At 42.8% G+C, this 21,739-nt stretch overlaps 1 protein-coding gene across 2 annotated transcripts in view; it reads right to left on the reverse strand.

Annotated features, from left to right (window-relative positions):
- The window catches only part of dusp22a (dual specificity phosphatase 22a), a 38,988-nt gene that overhangs the window by 15,695 nt on the left and 1,554 nt on the right, over positions 1-21,739 (reverse strand). The window contains exons 2-6 of one of the 2 annotated variants that reach the window (XM_021607486.2): positions 18,880-18,913; positions 18,025-18,107; positions 17,192-17,241; positions 6,478-6,552; positions 6,211-6,382 (exon numbers count right to left, since the gene is read on the reverse strand). In XM_021607486.2, the coding sequence (XP_021463161.2) occupies positions 6,211-6,382; positions 6,478-6,552; positions 17,192-17,241; positions 18,025-18,107; positions 18,880-18,913 (414 nt within the window). The remainder of the gene's footprint in view (positions 1-6,210; positions 6,383-6,477; positions 6,553-17,191; positions 17,242-18,024; positions 18,108-18,879; positions 18,914-21,739) is intronic. The other variant, XM_021607487.2, reaches the window with a different exon arrangement.

Consider the following 21,739-nt stretch of genomic DNA (forward strand, 5'->3'; position numbering starts at 1 on the left):
GTATTATAGGTTCATTCACCTTCAATGGCACAATCCATTCAGCATTTACTGCATTGCATATTTCCAAAGAATAATCAAAGAATTCTTCAATCTCCTCGATTTTCCCTACAGTTGTTACATGATTTGCCATGTGCAGGGCATTTTTTTTGGCTTGTGGATAAATCCACATTTTCCGCATGTAGTGTTTTGATTTCTCTCTTTTGCTTGTTTTTGTTTTGTAAGGCCTTGTGTGTGGTGCTCCTCTCTTTTTATTCCATGCACTGATGTCTCATCCCTGCACAGCTCTTTAGCTTGTGCTCTGGTGGTTTCAGCTGCTCGACACATATTCACTGCTTTATCCAAAGTTAAATCTTGATCCGCAGCAATCTCTCCTTGAGTCCATTATCAAGTATGCCACAGACTATCCTGTCTTTCACTAGTGAGTCTTTCAGATTTTCAAATTCACACGTTTTGCTCAGTGTGTTCAGCTCAGCCAAATACTGGTCAAAACTGGCTCATCTGACCACTTTTTTATTGACAGAGTCACTGGTGCTTCCTGTTTTAATTTTAGCTTATAAGCAGGAATCAAGAGGATAGAGTTATGGTCAGATTTGCCAAATGGAGGGTGAGGGAGAGCTTTGTACGCGTCTCTATGTGTGGAGTAAAGGTGGTCTAGATTTATTTCCTTCTGGTTGCACGTTTAACATGCGGATAGAAATGAGGTACAATTGATTTAAGTTTCCCTGCATTAAAGTCCCCGGCCACTAGAAGCGCAGCCTCTGGATGAGCTTTTCCTCTTTGCTTTTTGGCGGAATACAGCTAATTGAGTGCGGTTTGAGTGCCAGCCTCGGTCTGTAGATAGCTACGAAAAATACAGATGAAATCTCTCGAGGTAGATAGTGTAGTCTACAGCTTATCATGAGATACTCTACCTCAGGCGAGCAAAACCCTGAGACTTCCTTAAAGATCGTGCACCAGCTATTGTTCACAAATATGCACAGGCCCCCGCCCATGTCTTACCAGAGGCTGCGGTTCTGTCCTGCCAATAGTGTATAACCCGCCAGCAGTATGTTCTTAGTGTCGGCGTTCAGCCACGACTCTGTGAAACATAAGATATTACAGTTTTTAATGTCCTGTTTGGTAGGATATATGTGCTTTCAGTTGATCTAATTTATTTTCCAGCGATTGAACGTTAGCTAGCTAGCAGAATGGAAGTCATGGGCGGATTAGCCACTCGTCGCCTGATCCTCACAAGGCATCCTGATCTCTTTCCGCGAAACCTACGTTTCCTTTTCCAGCGAATCACGGGGATCTGGGCCTGGTCGGGTGTCCGTAGTATATCCCTCGCGTCCGACTCATTGAAGAAAAACTCCTCGTCCAATTTTAGGTGAGTAATCCCAGTTTTGATGTCCAGAAGCTCTTTTCGTCATAGGAGAAGGTAGTAGCAGCTTTATGTACAAAACAAGTAAAGAACAACGCATCAAAAAAAATAGCATGGTTGTTTAAGAGCCGATAAGACGGCAGCCCTCCGGCGCCATCTTCATTAGCTCCGGCGCCATCTTCATTAGCTCCGGCGCATCCTCATTAGCTCCGGCGCCATCTTCATTAGCTGCCTTGGTAGCAGCTAATGGGGATCCATAATAAATACAAATACACAAGAAATTGTATTTGACCGATATTGTTTTTCATTCCTTCTATTCATGTGTTCCATTTCTATGTCAGTCCTGGTGATTCTGTAAGTGTAACACACCATACGTTAATTGAACATTACCCAGCCCTTCTTTCACCGCAGTGGAACCACAACCTGTGGGACATGCTCCATCTTGCCCTTACAGTAAAGCTCTAACCATTTAGGTCAACAAGTCCAACAGACCATCCAGATCTGCGGTTTCTGGAGGGAATCCAGGAAATAACCATCTAATCATTTGTTGTGTAACACCATATATATTGCGAAATAGGAAGAACTGAAAGTGTCTCTGAAAGTAATATATGGAATTATGTTCCATTTCAGTAACGCAATATGAATACAAAGAGGGAACTGTAGATTATAAAGAGACAAATAAAATGTTCACACTAGTGTGAACTTAATGAACCTAAACATTCAGTTTCGTTTCGCTTCAGTTGTCATATTCTTTTGCCACCTGTGTGTTCACTAATCAAGGTTATGCAGCTTAGATGTGCTCCACACTGCTGGATCTATAGACATAATTTATGAACATTTTGGAAATGCAGTGAGACATTAAAACAACAACACAGTTGGACATATTATTGTTCTGACATGAACATTGCTACCCCTCACCGAACACATCAAACATGGATGTCCTTGTAAGACCAGCCGAGTATAGTGGAGTTTATGCTCTTTTGGGTCAGACTTCCACACAGGACAGTGGGATTGATCAGTGTAGTTCTCAGCTGTGCTGTGGGAAGACGTGGCTAACATTTTAAACAACGGAACAGCATATCATGGGCTTCTGGTAGACAGGTGTTGAAAATCACATCATGGGCTTCTGGTAGACAGGTGTTGGATGGAGTGGTGGGTGGCTACTAGTATCAATGCATAGCCACCAATGTGATAGTTCAACAAAAGATTGCAATGTGTATTTATTTAGTAATTTTCTTATAAATGACCTATAATTTATTACAGTAGTGTAAAGGTTAACAAACTTGTGGTACATTATTTACATTAGTTGAGTAATCATGAAATACAGTATAATTTTAATGTTATATACAAAATATATGCAGGAGTTCCAGATGAACCAAGACAGTTCCCATGTCTGGTAAAAGAGAAGAGTTGTGTTCAGGTGTTACGTGCCTCCTGACGGAGGGAGGTGCAGGAATCAGGAGCAGGAGAGCAAGGAATTCCCAGTGGCAAAATAGTTTAATGAGTAGTCCAAAACACAACTACAACATGGGACTGAAACACGCCCAAACGAGGTTGCCACACACAGGGAAATAAAGTGCTACACACGGAGGAGAAACCTCTAGTCCTAAACTCAATACCTAAACGGCACAACTGCCTTGAGAAAATAAACCCCGTGGTGCAGACACGCACCCCTAAATAACGTAACCACAGAAAACAATCCCGCACAAAGACTAGCAGGCAGTGGAGGTAAATATACCCACCGAAATCAACTAATCAGACACAGGTGTAAACAATACAGACAGACACAAACGAAAAGGAAAAATGGATCGGTGGCAGCTAGTAGGCCGGCGACGACGACCGCCGAGCGCCACCCGAACAGGGAGAGGAGCCACCTTCGGTGGAAGTCGTGACATCAGGTGTGTCACTGTGTATGTTTCCTCCCACACAACCGTCAGGTGTCACAGCGACTCCCACACATTACCACCATCCATAACCAGCCATACAACATACTCAAACCTCTTTACAAGAAAATGGACTGTGTTTCAAAAATACACAGGTAGGTACAATGAACAGTTAGACTACACACGATAAGGACAGATGGGAGACTTGAGTCCCAAACCCAGCTTTGAGTCAGACTCTCCATCATTCCTTTACCAGTTTTCACTTCCAGATCAACTATTCATGAGAAAAGGATTACTCAAAATTGGAACAAATTATGTAAATTTCAGTTTTGTTTGTTTGAAAACATCTCCCTGCTTTGAATCCATTTAAAGTAAGTCAAAGTCCAAACTAAGGAACAGTGACCTGGACACAACCCCTAAGACACTATCACACTTACTGAACCTTACCTTACGCACAACAAAACACCCACATAACAATGCATTTATAATCATTTTTAACAACAGACATGCCTTAGTTGTATCAGTGTTTTAGGCAAAGTGTTGTGAAATTAAAAAAATATACAATTGATCACCTCTATATAAAGTATAACACTATAGATAAAAGAGACAAGAGCAAATTCTCTCTAAGACACAGTCGTGGGAAAAACATGAAGAAAGGAATTCCATTTCCCCTTTGATCCTCAAAATCACTGCCAACTCAACCAAACAATAAGAAAATAAATGTTTTTTTCTTCAGTGAAGACATGTTGCAAGCTTTTGACAGTAATTACAGTCACGTGATGGTTAGTACCAGGCTAATGCAATTTCAGCAAGCCCCTCCAGTTCCCCTTCTGTATACAACACACACATACTGAGTACCACTGGCTGGGTGCATGTCATCAGCTAGAGAAACAAAGCCCTTCTCAGCAACCTCTCACCCCACTACATCTTCTGTGAATAATTTGCAGATGCGTATAAATAAACTGACAACACAGATACTCACTTTGAAACCAGCAAACACTTTAGTGTAGGTCTAGTGACATGAGAGTGAAGTCACGGTTCATATGCATGATGGTGGCACTTCTAATTAAATAACTTATGTATTTCTGGTGGCCCAGATGAAAGTCACATAGTAACAGTTTACACATGATCTAGTGGTCTTCTGTTTGCCTAGATACATTGAGGGTTCATAACCCACCTCGGTCATAACAGCAAGTCCAGAGAAAGCCATCAGTCATCACAAAGATCATCTCCCAGATTGCTAATGAGCAGTATGAGGAGTTTAGGAAGATCCCTGGTAGGCCATACAAAGTTAAGTCAGGCAACCAGGAAGGATGGGCTCCAGGTTTACTGTCAGAGACCCACCTCCATCTACAGAAGTGAAAGTAAACCAAAAGTATGAACCTGACAGGGCAGGAGTGGCCTTGTAAAAAACGGCTGCATCATTAACTGATAGCAGCTGAATGATGACACATTCCTGTGACTCTGTACTATGAGTGGGAGTAAGCTAACAGTTTGGCTTCCGAGTGGGTGTTTGAGAAAAGGTGGGCCTTAACCGGCATTCTTCTTACTCACTGAAATTGTTTACCTGAACTATTCAAGTCTAAATATTACACTTGAGCTGTGTTACAGGGTGTTTTTCTGCCCACATTGAATTGCGGGAAGCTGTAGAATAATAACAACAATTTGGGGGGTGCTTATATTTGTCCTGTTTTTTTGTTGCATATCCCAACTCCCCGTGAGACACCCGCAGGGAGTGGGGTCACGGACTGGGTCACCATTGTACAGCGCCCCTGGAGCATTAAGGGCCCCCCCCCCAGGTGGTAAGAGTAGGCAACAATACGTCTGCCACGCTGATCCGCAACACTGGGGCGCCTCAGGGGTGTGTAATTAGTCCCCTCCTTGTATTCCCTGTTCACCCACGACTGCATGGCCAAACACGACTCCAACACCATCATTAAGTTTGCTGACGACATAACAGTGGTAGGCCTGATCACCAACAACGGTGAGACGGCCTATAGGGAGGAGGTCAGAGAACTACAACCTCTCCCTCGATGTGAGCAAGACAAAGGAGCTGATCGTGGACTACAGTAAAAAGCAGGCCGAACAGGCCCCCATTAACATTGACGGGGCTGTAGTGGAGGGGGTCTAGAGTTTCAAGATCCTTGGTTTCCACATCACCAACGAACTATCATGGTCCAAACGTACCAAGACAGTCGTGACGAGGGCACAACAAAACCTTTTCCCCCTCAGAAGACTGAAAGACTGTGCATGGGCCCCCAGATCCTCAAAAAGTTCTACAGCTGCACCATCGAGAGCATCCTGACCAGTTGCAAAACCGCCTGGTTTGACAACTGTCGGCATCTGATTGTAAGGCGCTACAGAGGGTAGTGCAAACGGCCCAGTACATCACTGGGGCCAAGCTTCCTGCCATCCAGGACCGATATAATAGGCGGTGTCAGAGGAAAGCCCATAAAATTGTCAGAGACTCCAGTCAACCAAGTTATAGATTGTTTTCTCTGCTACCGCACGGCCACCGGTACCGGAGCACCAAGTCTAGGACCAAAAGGCTCCTCAAAAGCTTCTATCCCCAAGCCATTAGACTGCTGAACAATTTATAAAAATCGCCACCGGACAATTTACATTGTACACCGGACATCCCCCCTTGTACACTGCTTACCTATGCATAGTCACTTCGCCCCCACCTACATGTACAGATTACCTCAACTAACCTGTACCCCCGCACACTGACTCAGTACCGGTGCCCTCTGTATATAGCCTCGTTATTGTTATTCTTATTGTGTTACCTTTTATTCTTACTTTTTATTTTAGTCTACTTGGTAAATACTTTCTTCTTCTTGATCTGCACTGTTGGTTAAGGGCTTGTATGTAAGCATTTCACGGTAAAGTCTACACTTGTTGTATTCGGCGCATGTGGCATGTGATTTGATATACAGGGTGTGTGTGTTTCAATGTGTGTGTACCTACCTCTGTGACTTGGTTCATCTGGTACTCCTGTAGTTGCTGTTGGAAGCCATAGTTTGGGCCTACGAAGGAACGCACGGCCTTAACAGCCGACAGACACTCCTCCCAGCTGTAGGTGGTGACGGTCATCAGGTAGGCCACCACCATGGTAGTACTACGGGACACACCGGCCAGGCTGCATTATGGGACAGGGACAGGGAGAGCATAGTCATGAGGTGTCAGGTACGGTCAACAGAAAGTTAGTGGTTTATGGTTAGGTGGTGTACGTACCAGTGCACCAGACAGGCCCCTCCATTTAGACGGCATTCGTGGATGAACCTGATGCTCTCTTTGAAATGCTGTGATCTGCAAAGACACAAACATATGGCCTTATAGGTACAAGTACAGAATAAATTCCACGTGACCATTTAGTCACTGTAATTAGGCTTCTCCAAGCCTAATTACCATGACTAAATGGTCACGTGGAATTTGATTGCCATCATGACTCGACCGCTGGTGGTCATCTTAATATGGTAATATGGTCATCTTAACAGCCCTAGTCTCACCTATGACAAGACAATCCACATCCTGATATGATCAGTGATACACTTTTTAGGCTTCTCCAAGCCTAATTATTGTGCTCCAAAATGGAGCACAATAATCTGTTTTACAACGGGTGTAGAGACTAACTGGCATACATATGAAGCATGTGAGTTTCAAGTATGGGGAAGATCATTTTCACCATAAAAATGCACATTTACAGTGGGGAGAAAAAGTATTTGATACACTGCTGATTTTGCAGGTTTTCCTACTTACAAAGCATGTAGAGGTCTGTAATTTTTATCATAGGTAGACTTCAACTATGAGAGTATGAGAATCTAAAACAAAAATCCAGAAAATCACATTGTATGATTTTTAAGTAATTAATTTGCATTTTATTGCATGACATAAGTATTTGATACATCAGAAAAGCAGAACTTAATATTTGGTACAGAAACCTTTGTTTGCAATTACAGAGATCATACGTTTCCTGTAGTTCTTGACCAGGTTTGCATACACTGCAGCAGGGATTTTGGCCCACTCCTCCATACAGACCTTCTCCAGATCCTTCAGGTTTCGGGGCTGTCACTGGGCAATACGGACTTTCAGCTCCCTCCAAAGAATTTCTATTGGGTTCAGGTCTGGAGACTGGCTAGGCCACTCCAGGACCTTGAGATGCTTCTTACGGAGCCACTCCTTAGTTGCCCTGGCTGTGTGTTTCGGGTCGTTATCATACTGGAAGACCCAGCCAAGACCCATCTTCAATGCTCTTACTGAGGGAAGGAGGTTGTTGGCAAAGATCTCACGATACATGGCCCCATCCATCTTCCCCTCAATACAGTGCAGTCGTCATGTCCCCTTTGCAGAAAAGCATCCTCAAAGAATGATGTTTCCACCTCCATGCTTCATGGTTGGGATGGTGTTCTTGGGGTTGTACTCATCCTTCTTCTTCCTCCAAACACGGAAAGTGGAGTTTAGACCAAAAAGCTCTATTTTTGTCTTATCAGACCACATGACCTTCTCCCATTCCTCCTCTGGATCATCCAGATGGTCATTGGCAAACTTCAGACGGGCCTGGACATGCGCTGGCTTGAGCAGGGGGACCTTGCGTGCGCTGCAGGATTTTAATCCATGACGGCGTAGTGTGTTACTAATAGTTTTCTTTGAAACTGTGGTCCCAGCTCTCTTCAGGTCATTGACCAGGTTCTGCTGTGTAGTTCTGGGCTGATCCCTCACCTTCCTCATGATCATGATGCCCCACGAGGTGAGATCTTGCATGGAGCCCCAGACCGAGGGTGATTGACCGTCATCTTGAACTTCTTCCATTTTCTAATAATTGCGCCAACAGTTGTTGCCTTCTCACCAAGCTGCTTACCTATTGTCCTGTAGCCCATCCCAGCCTTGTGCAGGTCTACAATTTTATCCATGATGTCCTTACACCCTCTCTGGTCTTGGTCATTGTGTAGAGGTTGGAGTCTGTTTGATTGAGTGTGTGGACAGGTGTCTTTTATACAGGTAACGAGTTCAAACAAGTGCAGTTAATACAGGTAATGAGTGGAGAACAGGAGGGCTTCTTAAAGAAAAACTAACAGGTCTGTGAGAGCCGGAATTCTTACTGGTTGGTAGGTGGTCAAATACTTATGTCATGCAATAAAATGCTAATTAATTACTTAAAAATCATACAATGTGATTTTCTGGATTTTTGTTTTGGATTCCGTCTCTCACAGTTGAAATGTACCTATGATAAAAATGACAGACCTCTACATGCTTTGTAAGTAGGAAAACCTGCAAAATCGTCAGTGTATCAAATACTTGTTCTCCCCACTGTATAATAAAAGCATTACATTCATAATTACCTTTGCGGTCACTTTTGAGAATTGTGTTTTCCTGCTAATGGAAGATTTGTGCTTATAGCTTACTACAGTGTGCACATTGCTGCACTTATAATGTGAAGAAATATCCTAATAGTTTACCAACATTTTAAGCTAAACGTTCTGATCTGTTGCTTCAGGCTCATTGCTTAAAAAAGTTGTTTTGATGCTAGTGGTTGGATTAATTTGGAATCTATCACATCCCACAACTGTCCTACACTATATTTGGAATATTTATTTCTCGCACAGAATATGTCGACTTTTGTACTATGGGGGAAAGTAGATTGACATAGGATAGTGCTTTCGCTGACCTACTCAACTTGTTGGCTGACGAAAAGTAAATGTGGACAGTTCTTCCTCGGAATTGGATAAGGATGCACACAGTTGCCTCCCCGATGTGTCTGTCTTCACTTGTAGCCTGTGAGAAAGACCCGTCACATGATGGAGAGCCATGTGAGTGAGAGGTGCTTCAGAGCGTGCAACCGGGAGAAGGGAATTATAATCATTATATTCAGCCCAAGACCACAATGGCCACTGGCCGCAAAAGACATAGATTTTTTTTTATGTGACATTACAGCCACACAAAGTTGATGCCACCGGAAAATTCAAGGCATTATCAAGAGCTTGTCAAAGTGTGTACAGCCTTTGCAAAAAACAAAGCAGAGCTCATGCCTTTCATGCAACTTTTTTCAAAACATCATTAGAGTCGCATCATTAGAGTCACATCATGCAGCCTTATTGTATTAAAAATCAGAAGATATAGCCCGGTGTTTGTATCACAACCAAAGATACATAAATAACTTGAAATTAAGTATTTTAGGAGTACCTGTTTCTTTGTTAAGCGCTCAACACAGAATAGCTGCATATGCACACTCCTTTAAAATGTTTGGAGAAAATATCCTTTCTATTTTATTCAGCTATGTTCAATTGTATTCTTCATTCTATACAATCATGTAAAATAATGTCACAGAATTCTAAGCAAATCTTGTCTGCTTAATGAACTAGTGTACAGTTCCACAGCCATATGGCATAGCCAGATCAGGGCCTAACACAAGGACAACTCAGAGTGTGCTATTCTGTTCTTCTGAAATAGACTACATTTTCTTCATATCATGTTTATTTAGACCGGTCTAAAATAAATCACAGATTTATTGTGATGATGTAGGCTCTTACATGGATATATTCAACTTTTTAAAATGTAGATGTACCAAAGATCTGCATCAGTGGCAATGTGTGGAAGCCAGGAGAAGCTAAATGTGTTCATGTTAATTAATGGTCAATTACCGTGAGACTGGCAGTTATTTGCTTGACAATCACCGGCTGACCAAATGTCATGACCGCCACAGCCTTAGGTGAGACCAGATGTATAAATATATAAATTGATTTCATTTCACATTTTATGGGATATGAGAAAGAACAGGAAGAAGTGAAACTAAGGTGTAAAAGTCATCTGGACCCCATCTCTGCACAGCACAAGTTCCTTCAATCCGTTTCATCTTAGTCATGATGTCCAGATACCTGTCCTGTATTATACCCAAGTATCTGTGTCTAAAAATCACACCACTGGGAAGTCCCAGGACATATTTTACAGTCTAGTCATTTAGCAGACGGTCTTATCCAGAGTGACTTACATTAGTGCATTCATCTTAAGATAGCTACTGTAGGTGAGACAACAACACATCACAATCGTGCTAGTAGGAACAGTGCTAGTAGGAAAAGACGCATAACGATGTTATGGAGGGGGAAGGGATGGGTAGGTTACTCTCGAGATGTTGGTGGAAGTGATCTTGTCTTGTTTAGTAGAACTTTCCACTGGACACTACCAGGAGAACCTAGAATTATTTTCTATTCAACTTCCATTGTCACCCAAGAAAGTCTTAATCTCTCTCACACAACCCGTTGGTTTGTCAATTCATGCACCTTTGTAGGACTGTGAGGTAATGAGAGTATAGGGGACTCCTATTCAGCTTCCCCTTCCAGACTTTACAACCACTATCATTCCATCTTTAGAGATCATCTTTTCATATAGATCAATACAGCATATACCCCAACTAACATTCTCCTTCCTGTCTACCCTAAACTGTAATGTAGATCAATACAGCATATACCCCAATTAACATTCTCCTTCAGTCTACCCTAAACTGTAATGTAGATCAATACAGCATATACCCCAATTAACATTCTCCTTCAGTCTACCCTAAACTGTAATGTAGATCAATACAGCATATACCCCAATTAACATTCTCCTTCCTGTCTACCCTACACTGTAATGTAGATCAAGACAGCATATACCCCAATTAACATTCTCCTTCAGTCTACCCTACACTGTAATGTAGATCAAGACAGCATATACCCCAATTAACATTCTCCTTCCTGTCTACAATAACCTGTAATGTAGCTCAATACAGCATATACCCCAACTAACATTCTCCTTCAGTCTACCCTAAACTGTTTTTTGGTGTTGGTCTATGACTACCACTCCAAACACTATTAGGAAATAGTAGTGAAGTGTTGCGCAATAGGAGAGTCATATGGTGGGGAGTATTGTCCTATAACAGCAAAGTCTGCTTGGTTACCCAACCAACTCAACAGCCAGGGGCTAAAATAGATGGATTGCACGTTCCCTCCTTCTCATTTGGAGTCAAACTCTTGCTGAAGGAAGTCTCCTCAGCACTTTTCAAATTATTTCTGGTCCAGAGGTTTCCGGCTATCTTGTTAAATGTGCAGAAATGTATTATGTGGTGATTGTTTTGTGTTTTGAGAGGCTGAACTCCAAATGAAAACAAAAACAATTAGGATCTTACACTGAGGTTACAAAACATTAAGAACACCTGCTCTTTCCATGACAGACTGCCCCGGTGAATTCAGGTGAAAGCTATGAACCCTTATTAAATCCGTTTCAATCAGTGTAGATGAACGGGCGGAGACAGGCTAAAGAAAAATTAAGCCTTGAGACATGGATTGTGTCTGTGTGCCATTCAGAGAGTGAATAGGCAAGACAAAATATTTCAGCGCCTTTGAAACAGATATGGTTGTAGGTGCCAGGCGCACCAGTTTGTGTCAAGAACTGCAATGAGGGAGGGGAGGAGTGTTTGGTATACTCAGTGTATATTTATGCAATAAGCCACGAGGAGGAGTGGTATATAGCCAATATTCCATGGCTAAGGGCTATTCTTACGCACAACCCATCGCGGAGTGCCTGGACACAGCCCATAGCCGTGGTATATTGGCCAAATATCACAAACCCCTGACGTGCCTTATTGCTATTATAAACTGGTTACCAACGTAATTAGAGCAGTAAAAATACATGTTTTGTCAAACCCGTGGTATACGGTCTGATATACCACGGCTGTCAGCCAATCAGCATTCAGGGCTGATTAGCATTCAACCACCCATATTATAATCACAAATGAAGGACAGTGGCGAACTGTATGGTTGAATCCAAACAAAGACTCTGTAGTGCTTTAGTTTGTGATATCTGGTAACTGAAGATATAGGACATCTGAATCTAATTCTAATTCTTGTTTCTTGAGTTTTTAATAAAACAACATGAAGTGGGGGTCAGGTCAGCATCCTACCACAATAATGACATACTCTCAGAGACTCAACAGGAGAGAGGCCCCCAGTCTAGCCCCTAGGGCCCCTAGCCATGTCAGTCCCTGGCCTGGTCTCTAAAAGCGGGGAACAGGGGGACGTGTTGAAACCAGTAGGGAGACCGTTAGCCCTGTTTTCCCAGCCTAGGGATTGTGACAGAGAGGGACTATAATAGGCCTGGTGACCGAGGCACAGCAGGATGTCACAGCAAGGCTTCCTTCCTGCTGCCTGCAGACCAGTTGGTTGCGACAGGGGGGTCAGAGGCCCCCCAACCCAACAACATCCCCTCCTCCCCTCATCCGCAACCTCCAACGACCCTCATCATCATCTCTCTCCTTCTTATTTTCCTCTGAGAAGACAAGTGATTGACAGACTGACTGAGTTATGCTCTGCTTACGGGAGGTTAAACAAAATACTTACTAGACGCCAAAGTTAAGGAGCATGTCTATAACACTAGTGTCTGTCTTTTTCTGACTGACTGGCAGACAGGGTGTTTCTGTCCAGGTATGAAAAGCAGGGTAGGATATTCCACCCTGGTAGTTATACTTACTGCGCTACACAGCGTTCTACAATACTAATGTAATGAGCCGTAATTAACATGGATAGTGGACACAGAACAAACTCAACAGATGGTGCAGGTCATAGGTACCAGGGAAGTAGCTCTCTCTTTTATAGGATCTCTAAAAGTGGTGCGTGGCCAGCGTAATGTGTGGCTATGTATTGGAAAATGACACAATCATATGTGCTTTTTTGGGCTTAGGCTCATAAAATGTCTTTAATGTATGGCTCAAACGGACTCAGGTGGCTTCAGGCTTGAATGTTTATGCCAATCAAAGCTCTAATCAAATCCAGACATACAGTTGAAGTCGGAAGTTTACATACACTTAGGTTGGAGTCAATAAAACTCATTTTTCAACCACTCCACAAATTTCTTGTTAACAAACTATAGTTTTGGCATGTCGGTTAGGACATCTACTATGTGCATGACACAGGTAATTTTTCCAACAATTGTTTACAGACAGATTATTTCACTTATAATTCACTCTATCACAATTCCAGTGGGTCAGAGGTTTACATACACTAAGTTGTCTGTGCCTTTTAACAGCTTGGAAAATTCCAGAAAATAATGTCATGGCTTTAGAAGCTTCTGATAGGCTAATTGATATAATTTGAGTCAAATAGAGGTGTACATGTGGATGTATTTCAAGGCCTACCTTAAAACTCAGTGCCTCTTTGCTTGACATCAAGGGAAAATCAAAAGAAATCAGTCAAGACCCCAGAAAAAAAATTGTAGACCTCCACAGGTCTGTTTCATCCTTGGGAGCAATTTCCAAACACCTGAAGGTACCACGTTCATCTGTACAAACAATAGTACGCAAGTATAAACACCATGGGACCACGCAGCCGCCATACTGCTCAGGAAGGAGACGCGTTCTGTCTCCTAGAAATTAATGTACTTTGGTGCGAAAAGTGCGAATCAATCCCAGAACAACAGCAAAGGACCTTGTGAAGATGCTGGAGGAAACAGGTACAAAAGTGTCTATATCCACAGGAAAACGAGTCCTATATTGACATAACCTGAAAGGCCGCTCAACCAGGAAGAAGCCACTGCTCCAAAACCGCCAGACTACGGTTTGCAACTGCACATGGGGACAAAGATCGTACTTTTTGGAGAAATGTCCTCTGGTCTGCTGAATCAAAAATAGAACTGCTTGGCCATAATGACCATTGTTATGTTTGGAGGAATAAGGGGGAGGTTTGCAAGCCGAAGAACACCATCCCAACCATGAAGCACGGGGGTGGCAGGATCATGTTGTGGGGGTGCTTTGCTGCAGGAGGGACTGGTGCACTTCACAAAATAGATGGCGTCATGAGGAAGGGAAATGATGTGGATATATTGAAGCAACATCTCAAGACATCAGTCAGGAAGTTAAAGCTTGGTTGCAAATGGTTCTTCCAAATGGACAATGACCCCAAGCATACTTCCAAAGTTGTGGCAAAATGGCTTAAGAACAACAAAGGTATTGGAGTGGCCATCACAAAGCCCCGACCTCAATCCTATAGAAAATCTGTGGGCAGAACTGAAAAAGCGTGTGCGAGCAAGGAGGCCAACAAACCTAACTCAGTTACACCAGCTCTGTCAGGAGGAATGCGCCAAAATTCCCCCAACTTATTGTGGGAAGCTTGTGGAAGGCTATCCGAAACGTTTGACCCAAGTTAAACAATTTAAAGGCAATGCTACCAAATACTAATTGAGTGTATGTAAACTTCTGACCCACTGGGAATGTGATGAAAGAAATAAAAACTGAAATAAATCATTCTCTCTACTATTATTCTGACATTTCACATTCTTAAAATAAAGTGGTGATCCTAACTGACCTAAGACGAGACATTTTTACTAGGATTAAATGTCAGGAATTGTGAAAAACTGAGTTTAAATGTATTTGGCTAAGGTGTATGGAAACTTCCGACTTCAACTGTACTTACCCAGCGTACAAAACATTGATCTTTCTATGACAGACTGACCAGGTGAAAGCTATCATCCCTTAATGATGTCGCTTGTTAAATCCACTTCAAATCAGTGTACATGAAGGGGAGGAGACAGGTTGAAGAAGGATTTTTAAGCCTTGAGACAAGTGAGACATGGATTGTGTATGTGTGCCATTCATAGGGTGAATGGGCAAGACAACAGATTTAAGTGCCTTTGAATGGGGTATGGTAGTAGGTGCCAGGTGCACTGGCTTGAGAATGTCAAGAAGTGCAACGCTGCTGCTGGTATTTTTAACACTCAACAATATTCCGTGTGTATCAAGAATGGTCCACTACCAAATGGACATCCAGCCAACTGTGGAAAGCATTGGAGTCAACATGTGCCAGCATCCCTGTGGAACGCTTTCGACACCTTGTGGAGTCCATGCTCCGATGAATTGAGGCTGTTTTGAGAGCAAAAGGGGGAGCAACACAATATTAGGAAGGTGTTCCTAATGTTTGGTACACTCAGTGTATATGTTTTATATGCTTTGGAATGACACTTCCGGTTTTGGGGGAAATACCTCTCAGGTACCAGCTGAGAGAAAAGTGATTTATTCTCGGGATGGAACATTTTTTACATCCGGGGAAAATATTCAACTCTACTCAAGACTGAGTGTGAAAGTGATAATGGCATGGGTGGAAGGAAGGACACCCACACAGAGCAGAGCAGAGCTGAGGAGAACACTCTCAGTGCTACAGGGACTCTACCCTCAGCTGTCAAGTCACTTGGAGAGACATCACAGGGTTACCATGTGATGCTAGGGGGACTCTGACCCTACTTTTCTTTTCAAATAACCACAATGTGTAATCAAGTGACATGAAAGACCTGCCTCCAATGACCACAACAACACTAGAGTCGGAGTCCCTTACTACTGAAATGATTCTCGTCTCACACTGTTACAGCATTTGTATTATCATTTTCAGGGGTTGGAACCGGTTCAAGGAACAGAACCGAAAACCGGAAAAGAATGACATTTTTCAAGGAACAGAAATGGAACCGGGAATGAAAGTGATCCATACCGTTCCGGAACAGAAGCGTTATTTTATTAGCAAGGAAAACCGGTTAATAACGTTATTTTACGTTCCAGGCATTTTTTTCTAGTTCCACAAAAAATGCAACAAAGTGCCAATGCAAAGCCCACACTCTGTCACTCAGAAACTTATTCCAGCGTCTGCCTGCAAGCTAAAAATCTTTGCCGGTGTGTGTGCATGTTTAAGTTACCTGCCTCTTCCCCTTCCGAAGCATAGGCTACTGTACTGACGTTAAAAGCGTGAGAAGATGGGGAGAGATATTTTTCATTAGCTAAAGAAAAATGTATTAACTTTTTCAATGCTAGTTAAGAATATTATAGGCCTAGTTACTGTATAACTCTGTGGAACTAATTCATATAATAACAAGATGCCTAGTGCTTCAAGCCTGCTCCTTAACCCACTCTCGTTCTCTCCCCACTCAGAAAATTTCAGTCACATCTTGTGCAATAGGCTACACTTGTCTGTCCATCATGCATGTAAACAACTAGCTTGCCTGCTCTATCTGTGCTGATTGGGGAAGTAATATAATGAGTAAAATGTAAAAAACAGAAGATTTCACAGGTTAAAAAAGAAACAGAAAGGAACGATATAAACTGGTACTTTTTTGGGATTCGAACCGGTTCAGAACTTTATTTTGCTGGTCGGAACAGTGGAACGGAACAAAATAAATAGTGGTTCTGTTCAGAACGAAATGATTGGGAAATGATTTCGGTTCCAACCCCTGATTATTCCAACCCCTGATTATAAAATTGTTATTTATTTTCAACTGTTTCATTTCTGCAACTTCTTTTATAACAGTATTTATACTAAATGGTAGTATGCCAATGGCGACCCACCAAACATGAGAGCAGCTTAGAGACAGAGAAGTAAATGTTTTGGTCTGCTGCTATAATGACAGAGGGGGACTTGACAACACACGTGAAGCAGCAGCAGTCTATCTAGCTCATTTCACACAGTGGTGATGGGGTCTATATAAAACTACAGCCATTTAAAATACTGCACCATCTCCACACTCTTTCCTGCTCTGATAGCAAAGCCAGACAAGTCAAACTGAGATGTCTTTCTCTCAGAGTCCTTTAGATTATCAGGTCTTAGTGTTTTATTTTACTGTTTTGGTCTCTGACTTGATAATGTAGGTACCTTGTTTATCTCTACCTGATACATACTGTAGGAACCTTTAAAAGACTTCCAGGCTTATTTCAGTCGTTTCAACGACAAAGTGACTAATCTACTTTTCCTGCCTGTGTGTCACCCTGGAGACACAAACTGAAGAGTTACGTTCAACTGATGTTGTTGAAACAATATGACACATGAGTCATGTCTTGTTCACAGGAAGAAAAGAGGGACCTCTGACGATGGTACACAGCGGAGTGGCTTGTGTTGGTGGATTTGTTTGACAATGAATGGTGTGTGTGTGAGTGTGTGTGGTAACTCACAGGTTCTGGCTAGACACATCAGCTGCGTGGATACACAGGTAGGTCATGTCCTGTGAGAGGTAAACAGATAGGAGTACAAACACAACACGAGGGTCAGTTTTGTTCTGCACACAACACATACCATCTAAGTGTGGTCACAGTACAGTTTATCAGCGGTATATCATTCACTTTCTGCCAATTAGCATTCTTGTAATGTTTTCTATTGTTTGAAACAGTAATTAGTAGGTAAGGTGTGTGGTCATCAACTGCACATTGTTGTTGGATGAGTCAAGTAAATACATACTCAACTGAGTTTTATAAATGAACCACATAGGTCAAATAAAACTAAAATATGATGCTTCAAGAGTGAAGTGCTTTATTGAACAGTTAAAGCTTTGTCTGAAGTTCTTCAGCCCAATGTCACTGGTATGTATTAAACTGAGACACCACTACCCCCAGCAGGCTTCAACTATGTACTACAAAATCTCTGTTTTCCACTTCTACAAAAGTATGTCATACTGTACGGATTTCATTACACTACACAATTCCCATGAATCAAATCAAGGAACTGAATATTGACCCAAAACGTTATTAGACGTCTCTCTAGAATTTGAGACAACATCCCATATTCACTGACTGAGTATGAGGAAGTTGAAAATCATTTGAATATTTAGGTTTGACTCATGTAAGACATGTTATTCAAGGTTATGGTCAATGGTCATGAAATCCCATTTCAGTTCTTGACCAACTAAACCAGAATGAAGCCTACTCCAGCCTGACTCAATACACAACAATGTATTCAGTCTGTCTATGAAACTGGCCTTGTGTCCTCCATGGCTGCCTGCTCCACTCACCTCCAGCACGGGTTTAGCATTGTTATACACAGACAGGATGTGGGTGATGTTGTTCTGGGACAAACTTTCTCTGTTCTCTGAGTCTGGCAAAAGACGAAGGGAGGGAGAAAATGTCGATCAGTGATTCTTCTCAGTGAATTTCTATGAGACCCTCAGTAGACAAAGCAATGCCATAATGAGAGAGAGGAAATGCATCATTTGAAGTGTTTAAGACCCAGGAGTGGCTTGCCCAGAAGCAGCATCTGTGACTGTGTGGCTGTAATTTGGGTAGCAATCATTTGGCCTTGACACTTAAAGCTATTTTCAGTGTGTGAGCAGTACTTGGACCATTTTGTGAAGCCATCAACAGTATGGCTAAAATTATAGCAGGGTTTATGTCACATTAAGCTGGTAGGGCAGAAACCCCCTTGGCTGAGGAGCAGATAAATCACCAACACTACCAGAGGGAGTAAATGTGCCATATTCTACTGATGGATACAGTATGATGCATGCAGCAGCCTTAATTCAGGCCATGCCTTAGTTCATTGAGCTACAGTACACGTATAACCTTCTGCTACTCTATTTTGATCTATACATAACTATACTCCACTCACTAGATATTCTTGTTATCTCTTCCCTTGTAAGATTTGACCGTACCTTACAACATTATAACAACAGAAGGACAGAGAAAGTAAAGCTCGTGTGCATCAATAACAGAAGAAAATGCCCGAGTCTCTTTGAAAGCTGCCATGGATTCAAGCAAGCTGCTGCTGGTGCCTCACCTAGGGAATTAGTGAGTGTTGTCTCTTGGGTGGGATGCCTGACTGTGCAACATATAAAACAACTGAATGGATTTCAACAGAATCCTGTTCTCACCTCTGATATTTCCCAGGTAGAGCCCATCAACAACCTGCAAATAGGAAAACAAAGAGACATTTCACTAGTTAGATATTCACAATTTGAGCATGGCCTTAACCTTAGTGATGCTCCTTATCTATGGTCGTAGGACATATTCAGGTGTCCAGTTTGGTCAAACAGTATTTTCCCAATTGAGAAAACAAACAGGGACCATTCTCGTGGCTAAATCAAGCCTTATAGGGTATGTAATAAATAGTATTGCCTGGCATGACTGTGAGTGAGGAGCACTGAACCAACTCTGATGGTTAAGGCCATGTTGACACAAAGCTGTGCAATAAAGCTGTAGCGATCCGATCATGATCTCATCTAGACATTACAAGACTCCTGCATTATTTAAGACGTCAAAATAAAAAGTATATGCCTGCCTATGATGTTAGTGTCCTCTGAAATTCAGATAAGCCTAGAGCTTCAGTCAGGGTGGAATTACAGTGGTGCCCAGAGGTGCTTCTGGACACTTCCATCACCGTTAACGGGACACAAAGACGTGTAATATATACAGTACCAGTCAAAAGTCTGGACACACTTACTCATTCCAGGATTTTTCTTTATTTGTACTACACTGCTCCAAAAAAATAAAAGGGGACACTAAAATAACACATCCTAGATCCGAATGAATGAAATATTCTTATTAAATACTTTTTTCTTTACATAGTTGAATGTGCTGACAACAAAATCACACAAAAATGATCAATGGAAATCATATTTATCAACCCATGGAGGTCTGGATTTGGAGTCACACTCAAAATTAAAGTGGAAAACCACACTACAGGCTGATCCAACTTTGATGTAATGTCCTTAAAATAAGTCCAAATGAGGCTCAGTAGTGTGTGTGGCCTCCACGTGCCTGTATGACCTCCCTACAATGCCTGGGCATGCTCCTGATGAGGTGGCAGATGGTCTCCCGAGGGATCTCCTCCCAGACCTGGACTAAAGCATCCGCCAACTCCTGGACAGTCTGTGGTGCAACGTGGCGTTGGTGGATGGAGCGAGACATGATGTCCCAGATGTGCTCAATTGGATTCAGGTCTGGGGAATGGGCGGGCCAGTCCATAGCATCAATGCCTTCCTCTTGCAGGAACTGCTGACACACTCCAGCCACATGAGGTCTAGCATTGTCTTGCATTAGGAGAAACCCAGGGCCAACCGCACCAGCATATGGTCTCACAAGGGGTCTGAGGATCTCATCTCGGTACCTAATGGCAGTCAGGCTACCTCTGGCGAGCACATGGAGGGCTGTGCGGCCCCCCAAAGAAATGCCACCCCACACCATGACTGACCCACCGCCAAACCGGTCATGCTGGAGGATGTTGCAGGCAGCAGAACGTTCTCCACGGTGTCTCCAGACTGTCACATGTGCTCAGTGTGAACCTGCTTTCATCTGTGAAGAGCACAGGGCGCCAGTGGCGAATTTGCCAATCTTGGTGTTCTCTGGCAAATGGCAAACGTCCTGCACGTGTTGGGCTGTAAGCACAACCCCCACCTGTGGACGTCAGGCCCTCATTACCACCCTCATGGAGTCTGTTTCTGACCGTTTGAGCAGACACATGCACATTTGTGGCCTGCTGGAGGTCATTTTGCAGGGCTCTGGCAGTGCTCCTCCTTGCACAAAGGCGGAGGTAGCGGTCCTGCTGCTGGGTTGTTGCCCTCCTACGGCCTCCTCCACGTCTCCTGATGTACTGGCCTGTCTCCTGATAGCGCCTCCATGCTCTGGACACTACGCTGACAGACACAGCTAACCTTCTTGCCACAGCTCACATTGATGTGCCATCCTGGATGAGCTGCACTACCTGAGCCACTTGTGTGGGTTGTAGACTCCATCTCATGCTACCACTAGAGTGAAAGCACTGACAGCATTCAAAAGTGACCAAAACATCAGCCAGGAAGCATAGGAACTGAGAAGTGGTCTGTGGTTATCCCCTGCAGAACCACTCCTTTATTGGGGTGTCTTGCTAATTGCCTATAATTTTCACCTGTTGTCTATTCCATTTGCACAACAGCATGTATAATTTATTGTCAATCAGTGTTGCTTCCTAAGTGGACAGTTTGATTTCACAGAAGTGTGATTGACTTGGAGTTACATTGTGTTGTTTAAGTGTTCCCTTTATTTTTTTGAGCAGTGTATTTTCTACATCATAGAATAATAGTGAAGACATTAAAACTATGTAATAACACATATGGAATCATGTAGTAACCAAACACAATGTTAAAGTGTTAAAACAAAACATATTTTTGATTTTAGATTCTTCAAAGTAGCCACCCTTTGCACACTCTTGGCATTCTCTCAACCAGCTTCACCTGGAATGCTTTTCCAACAGTCTTGAAGGAGTTCCCACATATGCTAAGTACTTGTTGGCTGCTTTTCCTTCACTCTGAGGTCCAACTCATCCCAAACCATATCAATTGGGTTGAGGTTGGGTGATTGTTGATTCCAGGTCATCTGATGCAGCACTCCATCACTCTAATTATTGGTCAAATAGCCCTTACACAGCCTGGAGGTGTGTTGGGTCATTGTCCTGTTGAAAAACAAATGATAGCCCCACTAAGTGTAAACCAGATGTGATGGCGTATCGCTGCAGAATGCTGGGGTAGCCATGCTGGTTAAGTGTGCCTTGATTTCTAAATAAATCGCTGACAATGACACCAGCAAAGCACTCCCACACCATCACACCTCCTCCTCCATGCTTCATGGTGGGAACCACACATGCAGAGATTATCCATTCACCTACTCTGTCTCACAAAGACACAGCGGTTGGAAACAAAAATCTCAAATTTGGACTCATCAGACCAAAGGAAAAGATTTCCACAGGTCCAATGTCCA

This window comes from Oncorhynchus mykiss, chromosome 6, assembly GCF_013265735.2.
Source record: "Oncorhynchus mykiss isolate Arlee chromosome 6, USDA_OmykA_1.1, whole genome shotgun sequence".
NCBI lineage: Eukaryota > Metazoa > Chordata > Actinopteri > Salmoniformes > Salmonidae > Oncorhynchus > Oncorhynchus mykiss.